This window comes from Protomyctophum bolini, assembly GCF_963924005.1.
Source record: "Protomyctophum bolini genome assembly, chromosome: 3".
Classification (NCBI taxonomy): Eukaryota; Metazoa; Chordata; class Actinopteri; order Myctophiformes; family Myctophidae; genus Protomyctophum; species Protomyctophum bolini.
In genome coordinates, this window is record NC_137864.1 from 32280485 (window position 1) to 32301169 (window position 20685).

At 43.3% G+C, this 20685-nt stretch overlaps 1 protein-coding gene across 2 annotated transcripts in view; it reads right to left on the reverse strand.

The window, feature by feature from the left end:
- The window catches only part of LOC308312694 (phospholipid-transporting ATPase ABCA1-like), a 58385-nt gene that overhangs the window by 26410 nt on the left and 11290 nt on the right, over nucleotides 1–20685 (reverse strand). For both annotated transcript variants that reach the window (XM_080759379.1, XM_080759378.1), the window contains exons 6-11: nucleotides 15513–15634; nucleotides 12878–13069; nucleotides 10025–10114; nucleotides 2134–2377; nucleotides 1598–1737; nucleotides 178–294 (exon numbers count right to left, since the gene is read on the reverse strand). In XM_080759379.1, the coding sequence (XP_080615505.1) occupies nucleotides 178–294; nucleotides 1598–1737; nucleotides 2134–2377; nucleotides 10025–10114; nucleotides 12878–13069; nucleotides 15513–15634 (905 nt within the window). The remainder of the gene's footprint in view (nucleotides 1–177; nucleotides 295–1597; nucleotides 1738–2133; nucleotides 2378–10024; nucleotides 10115–12877; nucleotides 13070–15512; nucleotides 15635–20685) is intronic.

Below are 20685 nucleotides of genomic sequence, written 5' to 3' on the forward strand. Positions count from 1 at the left end.
CATGTTACAACGATCGTGTCACCGTCATGTGTTCTGTAAGGACGGCCTGCCAGATATCACAACCAGCATCATTCCATTGCAAGATATCTTCTGTCGGGCGGAAACCTCATATGTCCAAAACTGTTACATTTCAGGATTCAGATAATAAAATTTAAATTAAAATTAAAATCTACTCACTCTGACCAGATCCACTTCCTCGCTGTTCTCCATGAAGCTCCACACTTTAGGTCTCATCTCCTCCCACATGCCTCCGAGGTCCCTCAGGACGCCCAGCTCCTGGAAGGTCTTGTTCACCTGGACACACACATAATTATGTCCCGCTGTCTGACAAGTGGAGGCACACACGGACGAGCAGCGATTAACTCAGATGCTTTCCCGGAAAGTGTAATAACCCACGTTCCAGGACATTATCTGTCATTTTAGATTTATTTTTTTATTTTATTTTGTAAATGAGGCTCTGCCCAGTTGGATGCAAGTCTCCTTACATGAAATGCACGCTCAGAGTCAGGAGATGCAGATCACAGCGTCCCTAAAACCCTCACTGATGGATGCTGCTAGGTAAGCGCAGGTTCAAAATCACAGGCTTGCTTCGTATAGTGTAGGGGTTGTCACGAAAATAGATCACGATGAGCGGAAATTGAATTGCATGAGAATCGTGACCATACAAAAGTCAAAATTGCTATCAGGAGGCTGAGCAGCACTTGTTTGATGGGAAGAGTGCAAACACAGTACTGCATTTAAACAGAAGAGTGCAGACACAGTACTGCATTTAAAAGAGAAGAGTGCAGACACAGTACTGCATATAAAAGAGAAGAGTACAGACACAGTACTGCATTTAAACAGAAGAGTACAGACACAGTACTGCATTTAAACAGAAGAGTACAGACACAGTACTGCATTTAAACAGAAGAGTACAGACACAGTACTGCATTTAAACAGAAGAGTACAGACACAGTACTGCATTTAAAAGAGAAGAGTGCAGACACAGTACTGCATTTAAACAGAAGAGTGCAGACACAGTACTGCATTTAAAAGAGAAGAGTGCAGACACAGTACTGCATTTAAACAGAAGAGTACAGACACAGTACTGCATTTAAACAGAAGAGTACAGACACAGTACTGCATTTAAAAGAGAAGAGTGCAGACACAGTACTGCATTTAAAAGAGAAGAGTACAGACACAGTACTGCATTTAAAAGAAGAGCCACTACAGCACATCTACAAAAACCAACCAGGAAAAACACACCAGCACGGAAAAAATGTCTGAAAATGCATCTGCAAATATTTCACATCAATCTATAAAATGCCCATTCACACATACGGGATACTTTTTTTATTTGCCTTCTGTGTTTGGAGAATATATTCGAACTAATCCCACGATTAATAACATGACACCAAATAAATACACGCTCATATTGCAACACCTTTAGTAAAACCTGTACAACTGTCTTTTCTAACAGTGATTTAAAAAGATGAAATCGAAAATCGACTTGTATTGTGGCCTTCAAAACGAGAGTTAAAGTGAGACGTGGATTTGGAGAATCGCAGCACAGCCCTGATATGATAAAAGAGACATGAGGACAGAGGAGCGTGCATACCTCGTGGATGATCCTCTGCGTGGCGGGGGTGTCGGGGGTGTACAGGATCTTCCCCATCAACAGGGGCTTCAGGGCCCTCCAGATCATCCTGGAAATGGGACTGGACTCCAGCTTCCTCATCAGGTTGTTGCAGTACGGAGCTGGAGCAGAGAAAAACACAATATATACAGTATTCCATCAACCAACTTGAATCTTAGCATCCATTCCATATTCTGGTGTGGAACTATTTGGCAAAAAAGTATCCGATCTACAAGCCCACAACGTGTCCCATTGTGCTTGTAGATCTGCAATTTTTTGATGAAGAGAGCCAACTCAGGTCTCGTTTACCAAGTCTAGAGTAGGGTTGAAGTGGGTAATGGTGCAATCCAAAAAGCCTCACTTACACTTTGCTGGCATACTGCATGCTTGCCATAAACATATACAGTAAAATCCAGTGTACACATATAACTCACTAACCAAATGGAGCCTCATTTGGTTTGACCACCAGCCATTTGACCATGTATCTCTAAGGCAAATAATGAGATGTGCGGACTCACTTGATGTGTTGTCGTAAGTGGAGACGGTCTCGCTGTCGCTGTCGTTGCCGTGGTTGCCGAACAGGGCCTTGTAGTTGTTGTCCTCGTACCAGTTGAGCGACTTGATCTTGAGGCCGCCACCCTCGGGGTGCCCGCACACGATGCGCGACACGGCCTGGTACATGAGGTTGGGAGACACGGTGGCGTTGCCCGTCAGGTACTGGATCTCCTTGCGCAGGTCCATCCAGCTGTTCATGCTGGCCAGCTTGAAAAGAACACAAGAACAAAGGGCTAATGTTAACATGTTAGCTTAACCTATTAAAACTGGGGAAAGCATCTGTGTCATTTAGATTTGAGCTATACAGAAAAGTAACATATGAGGCTTTCCACTCGACATAGACGATATGATTGTCTGGGCAAGTATTTCTCTGATGTAGAGAGAAATACTAGGACCTATACTGTAGTATAGTGTCCCGCAGGTCGAAGTACATACTGCACATAGGATCTAAGTGATTAAGTATAAAAACAAAGGAAGCATGGAAGAAAGAAGGTGTTTATTTGGTCTTAGAAGCTGAAACAAATGAGGTATTAAGGAGTTGTGAGCAGAAGCCATGTCCCTTTGTGAGTGTGAGTGTGTGTGTGAGAGAGAGAGAGAGAGAGAGAGAGAGAGAGACTGTGAGGGAGAGATATTGTAGAAATTAAGCTGCAACGTGAGCCTAGAGTAAGTAAAGGAGAAGGAGACACCAGGGGAAAGGTTTCCTACGGTTTCCTACGGTTTCCTAGAAGTTACAGAGTGTTACCTAGTAAAATGGTACAGAGCCCACAAGAACACATAGGAGGACAAACACATGTCCACTTCATGTTTCATTATATATACTGTATGAGAGAAGGAATAGCCAAACGTAAGATATGCAGAGAATAAAGAAAGAAAGAAAGAAAGAAAGAAAGAAAGAAGAGTGAAGGAAAGGAAGGAAGGAATAAAGGAAGCTAGGAAGGAATAACTAAAGGAAGAAAGGCAGAAGTACATGAATATGAAATGCATGCAGGTCTGGATGTGTGAGAGAACATGAAAGAGGTGTGTGTGTGTGTGTGTGTGTGTGGACTGTGGAGGGTGGTAACAAAGCAGAGACAGAACAAAGTGAGGTTACTGCCGGTCATTAACGACACCCAGCAGCACACTCCAAACGTTTTAACTCCTGCTTCTTCGCACAATGGTGTCGAAAATGGCGGATCTGCAAGCTCACAAGGCACCGTGGACTCCATGCCATGGGAGCTTGTAGGTCTGCTATTTTCAATGTGCGCTACACCGTCGCGTGGCAGAGCATAAATTCGGCTTTCCCCCAGTCACTGACTGTCATGTTTGTGCTTTTTACGGTGAACGTTTAACTGTCTGTTATGTTCTTGATGAACTGTGTTTAAGCTAAGGCAAGTGATGCTATACACACACACACACACACACACACACCGGCATGTGCATGTGCGTGTAGGCACACTTGTCTATGTATGCTCTCGGACTGCATGTGTACCTTAATCTCATTTCCATCGCCTGCGGCTGTGTGTGTGTGTGTGTGTGTGTGTGTGTGTGTGTGTGTGTGTGTGTGTGTGCGTGTGAGAACACAAACGAAGAACACGAGATGTGCTCTCCTGCTGTTCCTTCCTTTTTTTGGTTTGTCTCTCAGTCTCTGTTCTGCTCTCTGTTCTGCTCTCGTGTCTCACACACATGAGTTGTGTGTGTGTGTGTGTGTGTGTGTGTGTGTGTGCGCGCGCGCACGCGCGTGCATGCGCATTTAGGTGTACACACGTTTGGGTGTGTTTGCGTGTTAATCACAATGTGTGTCATTTCCCCTGGAGGCAATACTTACAAGAGTGCATTGAGACACACATGAGCACGCACACACACACACACACACACACACACAGAAAAAAGAAGTGAGCAGGAAAGAAAGGAGGCAGGAAGGCAGAGCGACTCGACCCAGAGTAACCTAGCAGAGCTGGAGTCGGGGTTACTAGAGTTCAAGTTAGCACTGTGCCAGACTCATTTTGACAGTCAGTTTTGATAGCAAATTCTGGTTTAGTCTTGGTCTTTTGAATAACACACCATTTAGTTTTAGTCCCATTTAGTCATGTTAACTTGCTCACTCTTAGTCTAGTCTTAGTCAACTAAATATCAAAATATTAGTCTTTTAATGTTTTAGTCAACAAATGTAGCACTTCCAGTAAGGTACACAGTACAGTAGACACACTGAGCCTGACTAGTGGTACTAGTCAGGCTCAGTGTGTCTACTGCACTGTGTGTACTAGTCAGGCTCAGTGTGTCTACTGTGTGTACTAGTCAGGCTCAGTGTGTCTACTGTGTGTACTAGTCAGGCTCAGTGTGTCTACTGTACTGTGTGTACTAGTCAGGCTCAGTGTGTCTACTGTGTGTACTAGTCAGGCTCAGTGTGTCTACTGTACTGTGTGTACTAGTCAGGCTCAGTGTGTCTACTGTGTGTACTAGTCAGGCTCAGTGTGTCTACTGTACTGTGCGTACTAGTCAGGCTCAGTGTGTCTACTGTACTGTGTGTACTAGTCAGGCTCAGTGTGTCTACTGTGTGTACTAGTCAGGCTCAGTGTGTCTACTGTACTGTGTGTACTAGTCAGGCTCAGTGTGTCTACTGTGTGTACTAGTCAGGCTCAGTGTGTCTACGGTGTGTACTAGTCATGCTCAGTGTGTCTACTGTGTGTACTAGTCAGGCTCAGTGTGTCTACTGTACTGTGTGTACTAGTCAGGCTCAGTGTGTCTACTGTACCGTGTGTACTAGTCAGGCTCAGTGTGTCTACTGTGTGTACTAGTCAGGCTCAGTGTGTCTACTGTGTGTACTAGTCAGGCTCAGTGTGTCTACTGTACTGTGTGTACTAGTCAGGCTCAGTGTGTCTACTGTACTGTGTGTACTAGTCAGGCTCAGTGTGTCTACTGTGTGTACTAGTCAGGCTCAGTGTGTCTACTGTGTGTACTAGTCAGGCTCAGTGTGTCTACTGTACTGTGTGTACTAGTCAGGCTCAGTGCTCCTCATTTGTAAATGTCCGTCAAAACAGAATCTGGCACTGAAAGAATGGGAATAATTTGGTATGAATGTCAAACTTGTACGCGTTAATTTCTGTTAATTAGCATTCAACAGGCAGTTAGTGACAGCGTGAACCATGGCTGTGATCAAATGACTTTGACAAAGTGTTGTTTTTCTTTCTTTAGGTCTGTCGGCCATCCGTTTGCAGCCATCAGCCAGCTTCCCCGATTATCATCAGCGCTTGGCAGCGAGGTTACTTGGGTTCATCTACACTCTCCTGCGGTGCAGCAGCAAGTTTTCTTTGCAGCCACTGTGGCTGTACGACAATACTAATAATAATACTACAACATATTATAATGCTTTTTCTTTCTTTTCCGTTTTAGTTATTTGCTTTTCTTTTGAGGGAGAGACACATTAATAGAGAGGGGACGCATTGATAATGTTTTTTTTTTTACTTCCCATAAATAATGCTTTTCATTATTCATGTTTTCTTATATTTTATTTGTGTTGTGTCATCAACAGTATCCGCAGGCACATTATGTCAGAATGTTTCTATCTAACTGAAATAAACAAAAACAAACACAATCCGTAAGTTAAATGCAGCAGTAACACCCATCAGGCTTCCAACTGGGCTCTCTCACACTATGGGGACACATTGGGCTTGAGCTAGTGCTACTCGTCAACCAGTATGAGTCCTGCAAGTCCTACAAGTTATAATGTATTAACATACAGATTAACATGTTATTTTGGTTAAAATAGGTCCCAGATTTAATGAGTATTGTTTCTCCCCCTCCTGCCTGGGTGACTCCTATCCGGCTCTATTCATTTAAGTGGGATGTGACAGCCTGTTAGGTGGTGGGAGATGAGGTTATTAAAGGGCATTTGTCTTCTCTCTGCCAGCCTGCTGGGCGGGCTAACTAACTGCTAACTACCTAACTACCTACATACCTAACTACTACCTAACAACTTGATTTTAACACATAATATCCTTTCTATACTGATAGCCGCGTCCCCATGGACTCCCCATGGTCCGGAGTTTGGGATCAAATCACTGTCTGGGTGTCCGTGCGCCACTTGGGCAACATTCAATTTTGAGTAGACCTATATCATTAAAATAGTTCTGATCCTGATTAGAGTACAAAACAAATTATAGCCTAATAGCAAACTTATGATATTGTGATTCGCGTTCTCTCCCCCCCATCTCTCTCTCTCTCTCTCTCTCGTGTCGTGGGACCACTTTTTTGATTTTACACAATAAAAAATAAAGCTGTCTTGAATTGAACTGAAATGTTGTAACCTAGCTGAAACCCTGAGCAAACAGCCATGCCAACATCTACCGTCATTCCTCCAGATAATGGATTTTTGTTTAGTTTCAATTTCATATTATCAACAACACTGATAATGATTTGGTTATTAAAGTTCAGTGCCAGGCACACACCTACAGTATGTTCCATCAACATTCAGCACTTCTCATCCAAAGACCATTTAAAAATGTGAGCCATTTCTGTGAAGATAAAAGGTAAAATGCAGTGGCACTTCAAATATACCAGCTGTAGGGAAAATTGCGTTAAGGTGTCAAGTTCAAATTCCTCTCAGATTGTGTTGTTTGTTTTAGCTAGAAGCTTTGGGTCACTGCAGTTCAAAACAAAGAATATATAAAAATATAGTGAATATGAACACTAATGTGCTCTGGCAACACAGTATATGGAGTATACTATAGTAAACACAAACACAAACTCTCTCTCTCACACACACACACACACACACACACACACACACACAGCTGACGACCGTCTTATGTTTTGTCAACTCAGCAGATAGAACAGAAGCTGTACAGCCGCAGCTGCGCAGACAGTAATGGGGTGAAGGGTTACTGTATGTGTAGCCTGTGTGCATGTGTGTGTGTGTGTGTGTGTGTGTTTGCGTGCGTGCATGTGGTACCCCTCTTTAGTGTTTGCTAAGTCACTGACTGTTGACTTCTCTCCTTTCACTACATTCCACTGGCTCAGGTTGGGTTACATTTAGGTCAGACAGGGTCTCTCTCTGTGTGTGTGTGTGTGTGTGTGTGTGTGTGTGTGTGTGTGTGTGTGCGTGCGTGTGCGTGTGTGTGTGTGTGTGTGTGTGTGTGCATTTGCATGCATGTGTGAGTGTCTGTGTCTGACCACATTCTTTCCTGTCAGCAATAAGTACACATGTACAAAGTGCGTGCGTGCGTGCGTGCGTACGTGCCACAGCTCCGCTATCATAATAAACAGGGGAATCAAGGCGATACAGTGGGCACTGGGCAGTGTAGTGTAAAGTATGTGGTCTAATGAAAGTTATTTGACCTGGACAAAACAGCGTCTGACCAGGCCAGAATATTCACCGGTCATTTGAAACCTGCACCTTCTTTACACTGTGGAATACTCATGGTATAATGTATCCATTCGTAAGTTAACTCTGAGAGGGTAAACGCTTTTCTCAACACACTCCTTTAGAATAGAATCCTTTAGAAACCTTTACATAATGATATTTGTTTTTGAAATCATTAGAAAGATGTTTGTAGTAAGTCGTATAAGACAAAATAAGTATGTATCTTTGTGTGTGTGTGTGTGTGTGTGTGTGTGTGTGTGTGTGTGTGTGAGCGCGCTCGTGCGTGCGTGTGTGCACACGCATGCAGCACATGCATGCGCTCCCGGACACGTGAGTGCATGAGGCTGCCACCTTTTTTCATGACATCCTTTATAGAGCATTGATTGCTGTGACCCTATTTCAAGTCACTGGCAATCAATAGCAGTGCATATGACCTCACGTGCGTGCGTGCACATGTGTGCGCACGTGTGCAAGCGCCCCGCTGGATGGATATCGCACCATGAAGCTCTGATCGCAGGTCTGTCTACTACCATCTACTGAGTAGACATCTCATGTAGTAGAGTAGATTCTACTCTATTGCATGAGATGTCTCCCTGGGATCCAAAGTGAAAATAGACGATCTTCACTACTAGCATTTTCACTACTTTTTAAAAACTAGTCCTTACCCGTTCTGAATATATGAACAGCAAATATATATATAGTAAATATATATATATTATATATACATTTATATATATATTATATATATATAGAATATTAGTGGTCCATGACATGAAAATGTTTGAGAACCACTGCTCTAAAACAACATTGGACAATGATGTTTGACAGTCAGCTATATTGTTGCTTATTGTAGATTTATTTTCGGATTTTCTGATGTGGCCTGTTAACATTTTCATAGACCTGGTTGCTTGTTTCCCTCTCAGTCAATGTGGCATCCCTGGTGTTGTGGGTCCGTTCCTTCCTATGCTAATGTAGCTTTGCACACAACAGCTAGGAGAATGCAGTAAGCTGCTGCCTTCATGTTTAAAAGTATTTTGCGCAAGTTATGTCCCCGAATGTATGGATATGGACTTATGGCGCCATCGCTGCCTCTTTCTTTAGTAGTAGTGTTGACAGTTTTTTAGCGTCCCTCACGCTCTCGCACGCACGCACACACACACACACACACACACACACACACACACACACACTGTGAAGGCCGTAGTACTGTAAATATGACATGAATATGAATGCAAAGTAGCGGCCCATGTGTGGACAGGCTACCTGTCGCCGCGGTGCATAGTGAGATGTGTGCAAACCGTGTAGTTTATCAGGAGAAGACTACCAAAGGATGCAACACGCACACACACAGTCAGCGGCGCCAAATTGTATAGGGCACAATTTGTTGTGTTGCAGCGCTAGCTAGAGGAAGCATGCCAGTGGGGTAACGGTGAGAACGGTGGCCTGTGATGCAGGTGTCGCTAAGGGACGGAGGTGTGTGAGGGTGCGAGGTTAATTCACTAATAAATTCATTAATCATTAATGTGTCAAATGGGAAAAAGGGCTCCGTTAAGACCTCCATATGATTATGGTCCATGCCTGTGTGAAAAGTGGGAGTGATTCGTGCAGTTAATGATGAGATAATTCGCTGTCAGTGACATTAATTCATTCATTCAGACATTCAGAGATTGTTAGAATTATTGTTTAGATATTGAATGAATTTAACTTGTGAACTACAAAACTAAATGTAGTAAACAAAACATAAAGGGATAGTTATTTGCGACCCAATAAAAATGTGTCCACGACCCTTATATTGGTCCCGACCCACTGTTTGGGAAACAGTGATTTAGTGTCTCGTATAGCTAGACAATTAACTATTACACAATCTCAGAATGCTAAGTCTGAAACTACACCCCCCAAAAGCCCAGGCAGAAAATACGCTGTCATTTCCGTTCACGAAAATATATTTTAAAATATCTTTACATTTTATTTTTTAATTTCCATTTCTGCCATGCGGAAAGCAATATAGGCTTTCATAATTCTTATCGTCATTTGCACTCCATGACAGGAGCATTTGCAAATGGTGGGAAGTAACAGTCATTTGCCACCAGTAGAAGTATAAAGTAAAAATCTAAAACATATTCAAGTAAAGTAAAAGTACCTCATAATTGTATATAGAGTACAGTAGGCTACTTGAATAAATGTGCTTAGTTAATTTATATCACTGACGACTATACCACCATCCATCACACCTGTCACTTGCTCATGTGAGCCACGCCAGTCGCTGTCACTTGGCCATATGGCCCTATTACCCTAACATGGATTGACTTTTCTCAGAAGGCACACGTCAAACAAAGGTCATACAAATGTACAGGCTCTTGTGTAAACAGACACAAATGTCAAATCGATAGAACATAAAATACATTACAAACATTACCAGCGAAAAGTGTACTTTCTTAGCAATCATTAGCATGATTTATCTCCATGTACTGTACGTGTGTGTGTGTGTGTGTGTGTGTGTGTGTGTGTGTGCCTACCTCCACACCCAGTGCCCCCAGGCTTTCCAGAAGGCTGTCCGTTGCGACGGAGACGTCTTGAACGACTTTGGGGTCTGACTTCACATCCTTCTGTAGCGAGAAAGTGAGATAAACAGTACAGTATGATTGCCTGATGACTGGTACATTAGAGAGATCCTGTTTGTTACCAACAATCACATCACACAAAAAGACAACACATCCCATTACTGCATATGTACTGTACGTTTGTTAAGTGTTTCGCTGGGATCGTTTAATTTAAATCTAAACTACCGGTATATTACTGTATGTGCGGCGTGAGCGTGCATGTGTGTCTTAAATGGGAATATGCTGTTCTGTACTGGTAGACAATGCCAACAAGTGAGTTCAAACTATTTTATTATGGGTTAATTAATTAATTCTGATTGGTCAACTAATGCGAATTGCGATTTGTCAGATTTTCTGCTACACTGACCTCGATTAGGCCTCTATTCACGTTTCTAATGATGCAAGTCCAGTAGCACAGCAGAGTACACAATGGGGTTGGTTTTTCGCAGAATCTTTTGAGCCCATGATCGATTTTATAAATCAATATGCCGTTTAGATTTCTTGTAGTGAGGGGTTCAAACGCACAGCAAGGAATGGGTTATTATTGCTGTGCTAACAATGAACAAGAAGAATGGCAGTGAGGTCAAAGGTGAAGGTGGAGGGGCAGCTAAAAAGACCAACATGCAGGTCAAACACGGGTTTGACCCGCTATGTGTGTTTGATGTATGTGTTGCTGTTTATCACATATCATAACGTCTATGTCGGGTGGAAACCTCACATGTCCAAAACTGTGACATTTCAGGATTCAAATTAAAAAGTAGCAAAAGTCGCAGATCTACAAGGCTAGTGTGGTCAAGCAGAGCATTCCATTCCCGAAAACACACAAAAACTTTAGAAGAATTTGATATAAGAGGTTGAGATAAGAGGTTTCTGCCCGACAGCTGCTGGAATGTATGAGTCTCAACACAGTGCAGGTGTCACTGAAGGGCAGCACAGGAATAGTTCACGATCATGTGTTGATCTATGGAGAGCAGCAATTCGTTGTGACAGGAGGCGGTGAGGTTTTGTGCTGAGTCCCAAGTGGCAAACAGTCAAAAGGTCGCTGGTCGGTTCACCCATAAACCCCCCCCCCAATAATTTTTTTTAATGATAGTGTGACTTGTCAATAGCAGCACATAATAGCATTTAGTTAGCAAACACTGAGGACTTATTATGTGTAAGTATTTGTGAAAGGATAATGACTTATGCTGTCATATTCCTTCTCCCCCCTCCATCTCTCTCTCTCTCTCTCTGCCTCTAACTCACACCCTGTCTCTCTCGTCCCCTCCAGATGACAAAGACGGAGCACAATGTTCTCATTACCCCATGCCAACATCCTCCATCGTGATTCACACTTGGGTCACATGATATACGGGAGCGGTGGAGGAGGTGGGGGGGAAAGGTGAACAGACTGCAGTGTGGTCTGGAGGAAACAGAAGAACTGAAGAGAAGGAGAAAGTTGTGCGCGCGGAGACACGAGAAGACCTGCGTGGGGGGGACGTTAATTTCAGGCCCCGGCATGTAATGTTTGTGAAATTAATGAGGGGGTCTTTTCTGTCCAAAGTCTCAGTCGGCACAGAGCTGGAGAGGATCACTCTGCTGCCTTTGTCTGCCATCACACAATGTTAACATCAGTGTCAATGCCTCCCATTGTCCCGGTACTGTAATGAGAGGTCCTAATGACAGCTCTGTGAAGAACTTGTGCACACATTTATGTATGTGTGTGTGTGTGTGTGTGTGTGTGTGTGTGTGTGTGTGTGTGTGTGTGTGTGTGTGTGTGTGTGTGTGTGTGTGTGTGTGTGTGTAACGCTCGCTCATATGACAAATATGCTCATGCTAGTGTAAGAATGAAGCTTTTCTAAACCGTGTCTGAATGTCACCCCTCTGTGTAAAAGAAGCACACATTCCATTGGTCTGCGAATCATTTGGCAAACCGATGAAAGGCAGAGAAGTGTTAGCGGGAGATGGATTCATGTTTATACATGTAAACAACACATGTTGGACAACAGCAAACATATTCACGTGATGTTTTCCATACAGCAGTGACACAATTTGCGTCCTCACTTCTGTCTTCTAGGTTTGTGTTTACACACTTTTGTCTTCAATGTTTGTGTTTACACAGACCCTCAAAGCTGGACATATGAGGGGCTAGGGCCCCTCAAACATAATAATATAACATAATATGTTTCCTCCCGACAGCGACGATAATGTATCGTCAGCAGTATTTTAAACTGATTTTGGATGACAGTGTGTTTTTTTAGTTTTTTGCTGACTGTGCCAAGTGAGTGTCTTTCTAGCCAGTGGTCATGCAACGTGCTGCTGCTGTGTTGAAACAACAGACTACAGCAGGGGGGCGGGGGGGAGTGGAGCGTGATGTTGTACTTTTTGGCTCAAACAGGAAGAGAAGTGGAATCACGCCTCGTCCCAGTGGAGACAGATCAGTTCCTGCGATGGTGAAACAGATTCATCACACTTTGCAACGCACAAGTGAAAAGGTCAGGGGAACATATATGAGCCTGAAGTCTTTCCTTTCTTCTTCTTCTTTCTTTTTTTACCCAGAGGATCAGAAGTCTGTCTGACTCTGGCTTCACAGGATTTATGAATAAATCATGTTAATAATGAGACACAGGGAACTAAACTTAAGGCTAGAACTAGAAGCTACAAGGTATATGTACTGTATATAGAGCTTAAGTGGTTAATGTGTGTGGTTGTTTTCAGCTTTTGCCAGATGTAAGAAGAGAGAGCTCCAAGAAGAAAAAAAAAACTAAACAGACAGACAGCACAACTCACCCGTATGGGTTTGAGGAAGTCCAGGTTTGACAGGAAGTGGCTCTGGGCCCGGTCCAGCCACTCACTGGTGGAGTTGCAGATGATCTCCTGAGTGAGACGAGACACGTTCCCGTCGGCAATGGTCACAAACTCCTCCAGAGACGTGGTGTTGCACAGGTCTCTGAGGTGGAACCCAAAGCCTTTGATCAGCACCTGTAGGGGGGAAAGACAGAGAGAGAGGGTGGGGCGTAGAGAGAGAGAGAGAGTGTGTGTAAGCCACTGTATCCCAAACAGTGGGTCAGGACCCCTCTTTGAGTTGCGGACCAATTATCATGATAACATTTCTCTTCGTTTCAATGCCTATAATCTCTCTTTTGGGTCTCGAGCTAAAAGGTTTGGGAACGACTGCTGTAACCACCCCGTCTGACATCGACTAGTCCGCTGAACGCAACAATACAGACAATACAGCTTCAGCAAAGTATTGAATATAAAATGTAAAGGTTACAGAAATTGCAAAGTACTGGCCTATCATATCATATATAAAAAATAAAGTGTGTATATGTGTTGCATACTTGGCTGCTGGGTCGCAAGACAAATTTCAGTGTGAACTGGCAATAAAGTACTATATCATATCATATATCAGCAAAAAAGGTTAGGGGTTAAGTGTCTTGCCCAGAGACAGCTTCAGGCATTGCCGGGAACAGGGCCTTCTCCCAGGTGGCCTCTCTACCATTCAGCTATGGCCGCCCTGAATGAAATGTCCTTAGACCTTGACCTCTAGAGTTTGCCACGGTCATATCCGTTACAACTCCCCCCTGTGTGACGGGAGCACTTGTAAGCATTTATTTTGATCAAAAACAATCTCTTATTTTGAATGGTTTTATGTCCCTCCTTATTGGTCCCGCACAGTAACATATTCTGTGAGAGAAGCCTGTCTCTTATTTTTAGGATTTTATGTGATACACAGAACAGAACTGAGGCACATGCTGGAGGCATGTGCGTTTGGACACACACACACACACACACACGCACGCACGATTCATAGATCAACCGCTCTCTTTGTGTTCCAAAACACCAGCCGAACAGAGGTTCCTTCTGCTGGGACAGAAGCAAGATGTTCCACATGCAGGCACCCAGAAGCTGTAGCAAACATCATGAAGTCACACGCACACGCACACACACATGCACAACCGCACATGATGCATTAACATAATCTCGTCACTGGTATAAAATGTCCAAGGCTACAGTGGGTTACATCAAGCAGATCAAATGTAATCCAGACATGTTTTCTCTTCTGTTTATTTAATTACATTTTTCATGCTCTTTTATTTTCCCAGCTTTTCCATCGAAAGACTGGAGGCGCATCTAAACTCTGGTGGAACTACGGCCAAATTCATATTTTCAATCAAAGCAGATAAACTGCTCTCTCTCTCCCTCGTGTGCGTGTGTGCGTGTGTGTGTGTGTGTCCGTGCGCGCGTGTGCATTTACTGTGACACGCGTGCGTTGGGTGTCTGAGACTGAGACCCACTCTCTGCACGTGAGGAGAGACGTCAGGGGGAGGGTTTAGTCATGTGACCAAAACAGCCCGCCAGAGGAGCAGCGACCAGCGCAAACAAATGAGAAGAGGAGGGGGAGGGGGGAGGAAGAGGAAAGGAGTGCCATATACCAAATACAGAGAAAGGAAAAGAGAAAGGAAATCTGACAGGAAAGGTGACACCAAGTAGTACAGTGTCAGTTCAGGCCCATTTGACTAATCATCCAGGGTTGAAGTGGTTGACCCCCTAACTGCTTCCCAGGTGCTGTATCAATGGCTGCCACTGTTCCTAATAGTTAGGATGGGCAAAACTGTTCCTAGTTAGGATGGGCAAAACACTGTTCCTAATAGTTAGGATGGGCAAAACTGTTCCTAGTTAGGATGGGCAAAACACTGTTCCTAATAGTTAGGATGGGCAAAACTGTTCCTAGTTAGGATGGGCAAAACACTGTTCCTATTAGTTAGGATGGGCAAAACTGTTCCTAGTTAGGATGGGCAAAACACTGTTCCCAATAGTTAAGATGGGCAAAACTGTTCCTAGTTAGGATGGGCAAAACACTGTTCCTAATAGTTAAGATGGGCAAAACTGTTCCTAGTTAGGATGGGCAAAACACTGTTCCTAATAGTTAGGATGGTCAACACTGTTCCTAATAGTTAGGATGGGTAAAACGCAGAGGACAAATTCTGCTCTCGTGCAAATGTACCATCATAGCATGAAATAGTAATACCCCATCAATAACAACGACACAACATGAGCAACGAGAGAGGGGTGAGGAAAGGGACACATTTTGTTATAGCACCATCCTTAACCCGCCCCTCAAGCCAGCCATGGGGATTTGACCCAGCTCACAGGGTGGGCAGCGCTGCTCTAGTCTGGTCACTGTGAGGACTCACCAGTGGGCCCCATGCAGCTCACAGGGTGGGCAGCGCTGCTCTAGTCTGGTCACTGTGAGGACTCACCAGTGGGCCCCATGCAGCTCACAGGGTGGGCAGCGCTGCTCTAGTCTGGTCACTGTGAGGACTCACCAGTGGGCCCCATGCAGCTCACAGGGTGGGCAGCGCTGCTCTCGTCTGGTCACTGTGACGTATGCATGCATCAGAAACTCGCAGAATTTCTTTACCTTTTCCAGATTTACGTCAGCCTCTACGATCTGTCTCATGGCGTGATGGGGAAGCGAGGCGTTGTGGTGGAGGAAGTGGGACAAGGTTTCGTTGTCTTTCAAGAAGTCCTTCAACTTGAATCCTGTAACATGACACAGACAGAGAGGCGACGTTAAACAGGGCACGCCAATGTTCAGAACACCACATGCAGGCATGTAGAACAGAACTTATTTTTATTTATTATTCAAGGACCCCATAACTCTGAGACATTTGGAACTGTGATAGGAGTAAAGTTGTGGAACTCATTAGATAACGAGCTTAAAATGTCAAATTCAATACAAACATATAAGAAATTATTTAAAGCAAAGATAATTGATACATATATAGCAGCAGAACAAACAAAATGAGAAAACTGTTGAATGGGTGTATGGCTGTATATATTTGTAAAAAATAAAAACAAATATGTATACATTTTCATGCATAGACACTTTATATGTAGAAATCTATTTATAATTATAATTATATTTATATTTATATTCATACAAGGACAAACGTAAATCAACATCTTGTTTACTTTTGTTATATTTCTTTTTCCTTTTCTGTTTTAGTAATATTTCTATGATATTACTCTTTTTTCATTTGTGTTTTTCATAAATTATGCTACTGTGATTAATGATCACAGACTATTATTATTACTATTATTATTTGTATTATATAAAAAGGTGGGCAAAATAAGCTTTATGCTTCAGCCCATACCTTTTCGGTTAGAACTAGTCACTGCGTTGACTAACTAATGTAAATTGAGCAATGTAATTTGCTTAAACCTATTTTGTTTATCTGTTTTGTAAAAATGACCGAAATAAAGATTCAAACTCAAACAACCCCTTCAAGGAAATCTGTGTAGAACATATGTAGAAGAATGGGTTGAGTAAAGATGAGATTTTAAACATATTTCTTAATAGAGAGGGGACAACAAGAATGGCAAGAGTGTCTGGAGTGTCTGGTGGACTGGGATTTGATCCCAGTTCAGCAGGAAGCACATATATAAAGCTACAAGCCTGGGACTTATTTAAATTAAATTAAATGTTACACATTGTAGATTTAAGAGCTATGACAGTGTTTCAACAAAGACCGGCCATGAACTTCACCACAAATGAATTTAATTAAAGCGTTGTTTACATAGAAACCAACAACAGAGAAATAATGCAAAGAAAACAATCCATTATGATTCCTTCCCAATCCAATGACTTCATTAGATAAAGACGACTTCATGACTGACACCCGCTTGTTTGTGCTGCTTCTGTATTCAACATTCCGAGGGAGTCAAACCAGCACTGAAAACCAGTTTGAGTCAGTGCTGTGGTCAAAACACACACACACACACACACACACACACGCACGCACGCACACAGACGCACACACACACACGCACGCACGCACGCCATGCACGCACTCACGCAACTACATAATGTTCTCTTTTCAACTCAGCAGTTTGCACTCAGTTGGGGTTACTGTCGTGCGTTCCACACCGATCCAAATACTGGTCCACCAGTGTGTGTGTGTGTGTGTGTGTGTGTGTGTGTGTGTGTGCGTGCGTGCGTGCGTGTGCGCGTGTGACATTATGCAACCCCAGGTTGCCACGGTGGAACAACCAGGGAGTGTTAATGAGGTCTAATCAGCCTCCCCACGGGAGGAAACTACATCTCCCATGACACATTTGCAGCCTGGGGCCATTGGGAATAAGCAGGATAACCTGGAGTAACAGAGGAGCACTAATGTTACCTCATTGTGTCGGTACGTTCGGTAAATACGAACATAACACAGGACTGTACTGTACATATGAAAATAACACTAATGTTACCTCATTGTGTCGGTACGTTCGGTAAATACGAACATAACACAGGACTGCAGGGATGAGGGAACACAGGGCCTAATCTGACCCTGCTGTAGTTATGCTCACATTCACACTACAAAGATTCTATTCATGCACTCCGGTGGACACAAACTTGACAGTATGTGGTACACCTCATCGCAACACCAGCAATCTTTTACTGGAAGCAGCACATTGTCTGTTGGTGCGTGTATGTGTGTGTGTGTGTGTGTGTGTGCGTGCGTGTGTGCGCCTGTGTGCCTGCGTGCGTGCGAGTAGGTCAGCATGCGTGCAGGGCCAGGCTCTTTCATTCCTGTGTGTCTTGACAATCTTCGTGCCGGCTGGCTAAAAAGGGAGGGCCCGTTATACGCGTCTATACATGCGAGGATGACTGCTGAGCCGTGGCTATTCTATTCCTGTCTAACCGGAATCTTACCCAGTCAGCAGCAGCCACACCAGCCTCAGCACCACTGTGTGAGCTGCCGATTAGTGGGCCCTATATACTGCCATGGCATGTGTGCGTGCGTGCGTGCGTATGCTGGTATCATGGGATAGGGTTAAAATTGGCAAAAAATAAAAATGGCATTTGTCTGTGTCACATGAAATGTTGGGTTTCAAAGCCTCCACTTCAGAGTGTGCGCTCCCCCCTGTGCCTTTCAGCAAACACACACACACACACACACACACACACACACACACACACACACACACACACACACACACACACACACACACACACACACACACACACACACACACACACACACACACACACACACACACACACACACACACACACGTCATCAAATGGAGTCTTTGTAACGATCCCACCAGTCTACTCTAAATGTCACCAAGACATTTAGCATTTCACCAAGAAAGGCTCAAATAAAATAAATGTGCCCCATAATTATGTGCTCTCTATCATCTTCAGAGAAGACACAAACGACACTATTCAAAGGCACCCCCCCCGCAAAAAAAAAAAGAACAAAAGAGTGAAATAAAGAAACTGTGGCTTAAAAAAACAACAAAACTATAAGAATATTATGTCATGATCAAAACATGTCACATAGCCATGGTATAATCACAGCCTTTTTCACATATTATTTATTTTATAACACAGTAGCAACCAGATTTACCCACAATTTGGTCAGTGGTTAATGTCATATAGAATACAACGCATAGCTGCATAGTTACATTTAGATCCAATGGAATGTTCCAATTTGACAATGCTATGATATGTAATTTTAAACGTTCTCTTCCCTCTCAACCCTGGATAAACGTTCATTCTATCTATTGGCATCCATCTGCCCTCTCATTCCCAAACCGTTCACTATCAAATAAGGCCTCCTGTACTATGAGCCACGTAATCACTGATCTATCTGCTGTATCATTGACAGACTTATCTCTCACCGTGGGCTCTGTAAATCTCATCCACAGTGCTGATAAGTCCAAGTATATTATCATTCTGAGGATAGGCCACACAATGTTATTTCAATGGTCACTTTTGAGACAGAATCACTGACTAGTGCTTAAACTATTTGTTGTATGCGTGGCTTGTACTGTACTTTGTTCTTTGGGGTGTTGACTTGTATTGACTGTTTTTGTTTTGTCTCAGTGTCAACATATAGTTTTGTTCTGTCGTGTCGCCTGTCTTGGCCGCCGGCAGGACTCTCTCAGTGGGACCTATCCTGTTTAAAAGAAACAACAAAGAAAATCTTCTGACCCTGCGGATATCCTATTATAATTAAGGGAAGGCAGTGTCACTCTCTCTTCCGAATTCATCTCCTCACTGGCTTGTGCAATTGATCTCAACTCGCACACAAAATTGACCATTAGCATTATTCAGATTCAGACCGGGAGGAAGCTAGATTTACACTTCAGCCCTAATTCAAGCTGTTCATTAGCGTTTTTTTAGGAACTCTGTTATAGCTCTATGACCGCAGTTTTTGCCATTACTGCGCATGCACAGCCACAGGGTCTGTTGTCATGGTTACGCTCCTCTGGCTATGGGATGTACTCTTATATCACGGTCCCAACCAGTGGCCGCAGACTGTCTGTCTCACCAGCTGTCCTCAATCAATGCCATTATTAACGTGCAAGACCGCAACAAACTTGGTCTCTTAAAGTTTAACTAAGCCTATAGGCTATATTGTGCATAACCCACAAGCTGCAAATACTTTTGACTGCACACATCACCGGGTATGGACTAGTATGAATTATTAACTGACACGCGAGGTGCCCCACTCACTTTGATCTGCACCATTTATAGACGGGAGAGGCTATTTCTGAAGCGTCTCCGGTCTAATGAGCTCTTTGTTCAAGCCAAGAGTGTGGATTTCTATGTCATATTTCTGCCAGCTGTCCACCAGTGTATTCCCTTGTGCGGTTTAAAATCAAGTAGAATATATACTGCAAGTGAACACTACATTTTAAACACTCAATGGCAAGGGAGAGCATAAATGCGTTGTTAAGCTTAAGTGGACATATATACACATTGGTTTCCTTTGCCACACTCGTACATTTCGTTTTTATTTGTTCAGTCTGCCGCACGATTAGGCTGGAACGAACCAAAGATGGCAGATAAGATACAGAGGTCTAACAATGTCCCAGTTTACTAACAAACATCACACAGCTGGAAGGAACACAGAGGAAAGGGCCACAAGGGGAGGACATCTTACGTAAAAAACAAAATGACGAGTTCCTCCCTAGGGGTACGAACAGGAGAGGTCATACATTCTGGATGAATGTGGGGGCAAGGTCGTGAATTTTAAGATTATAAATATTATTATCTCTACTGATGTCCTTCGGTGATATTCTCCTTAGACCAAAGAAACAAAGGCAAAACATCATATGACATGCTTTCATAGGCGCCATTGCATAACTACAGACAAAACAATTAAAAAGGCCTGTTAATCAGGGTCGAGGTGGGGGTGAGGGATCAAACCCATCTGTTAATCTGTTCTAATTAGAGCAGTGAATCGTCCAATTCACAGAAATTAACTCACACATGTCAACACGGATACAGAACTGCATCACAAATTGATCAGACTGCAGTAGCCTACAAAGAATCTACCATGGATTGATTACACACACACACACACACACACACACACACACACACACACACACACAGAGCTTGTAGATCTACATTTTAAAGTAGCGCACCGAGTGTTGTTCCAGTTCCTGGAACAACATATTTTCAGATGGCGGTCTGTGGCGAATTACATATCATTTTTGGGGTCCTCGACATGAAACATTGAGCACCACTGATGGTATTTCGGAAAACTGTCAGGATTAAGAAGAGATATTTTAAATTTCGATGT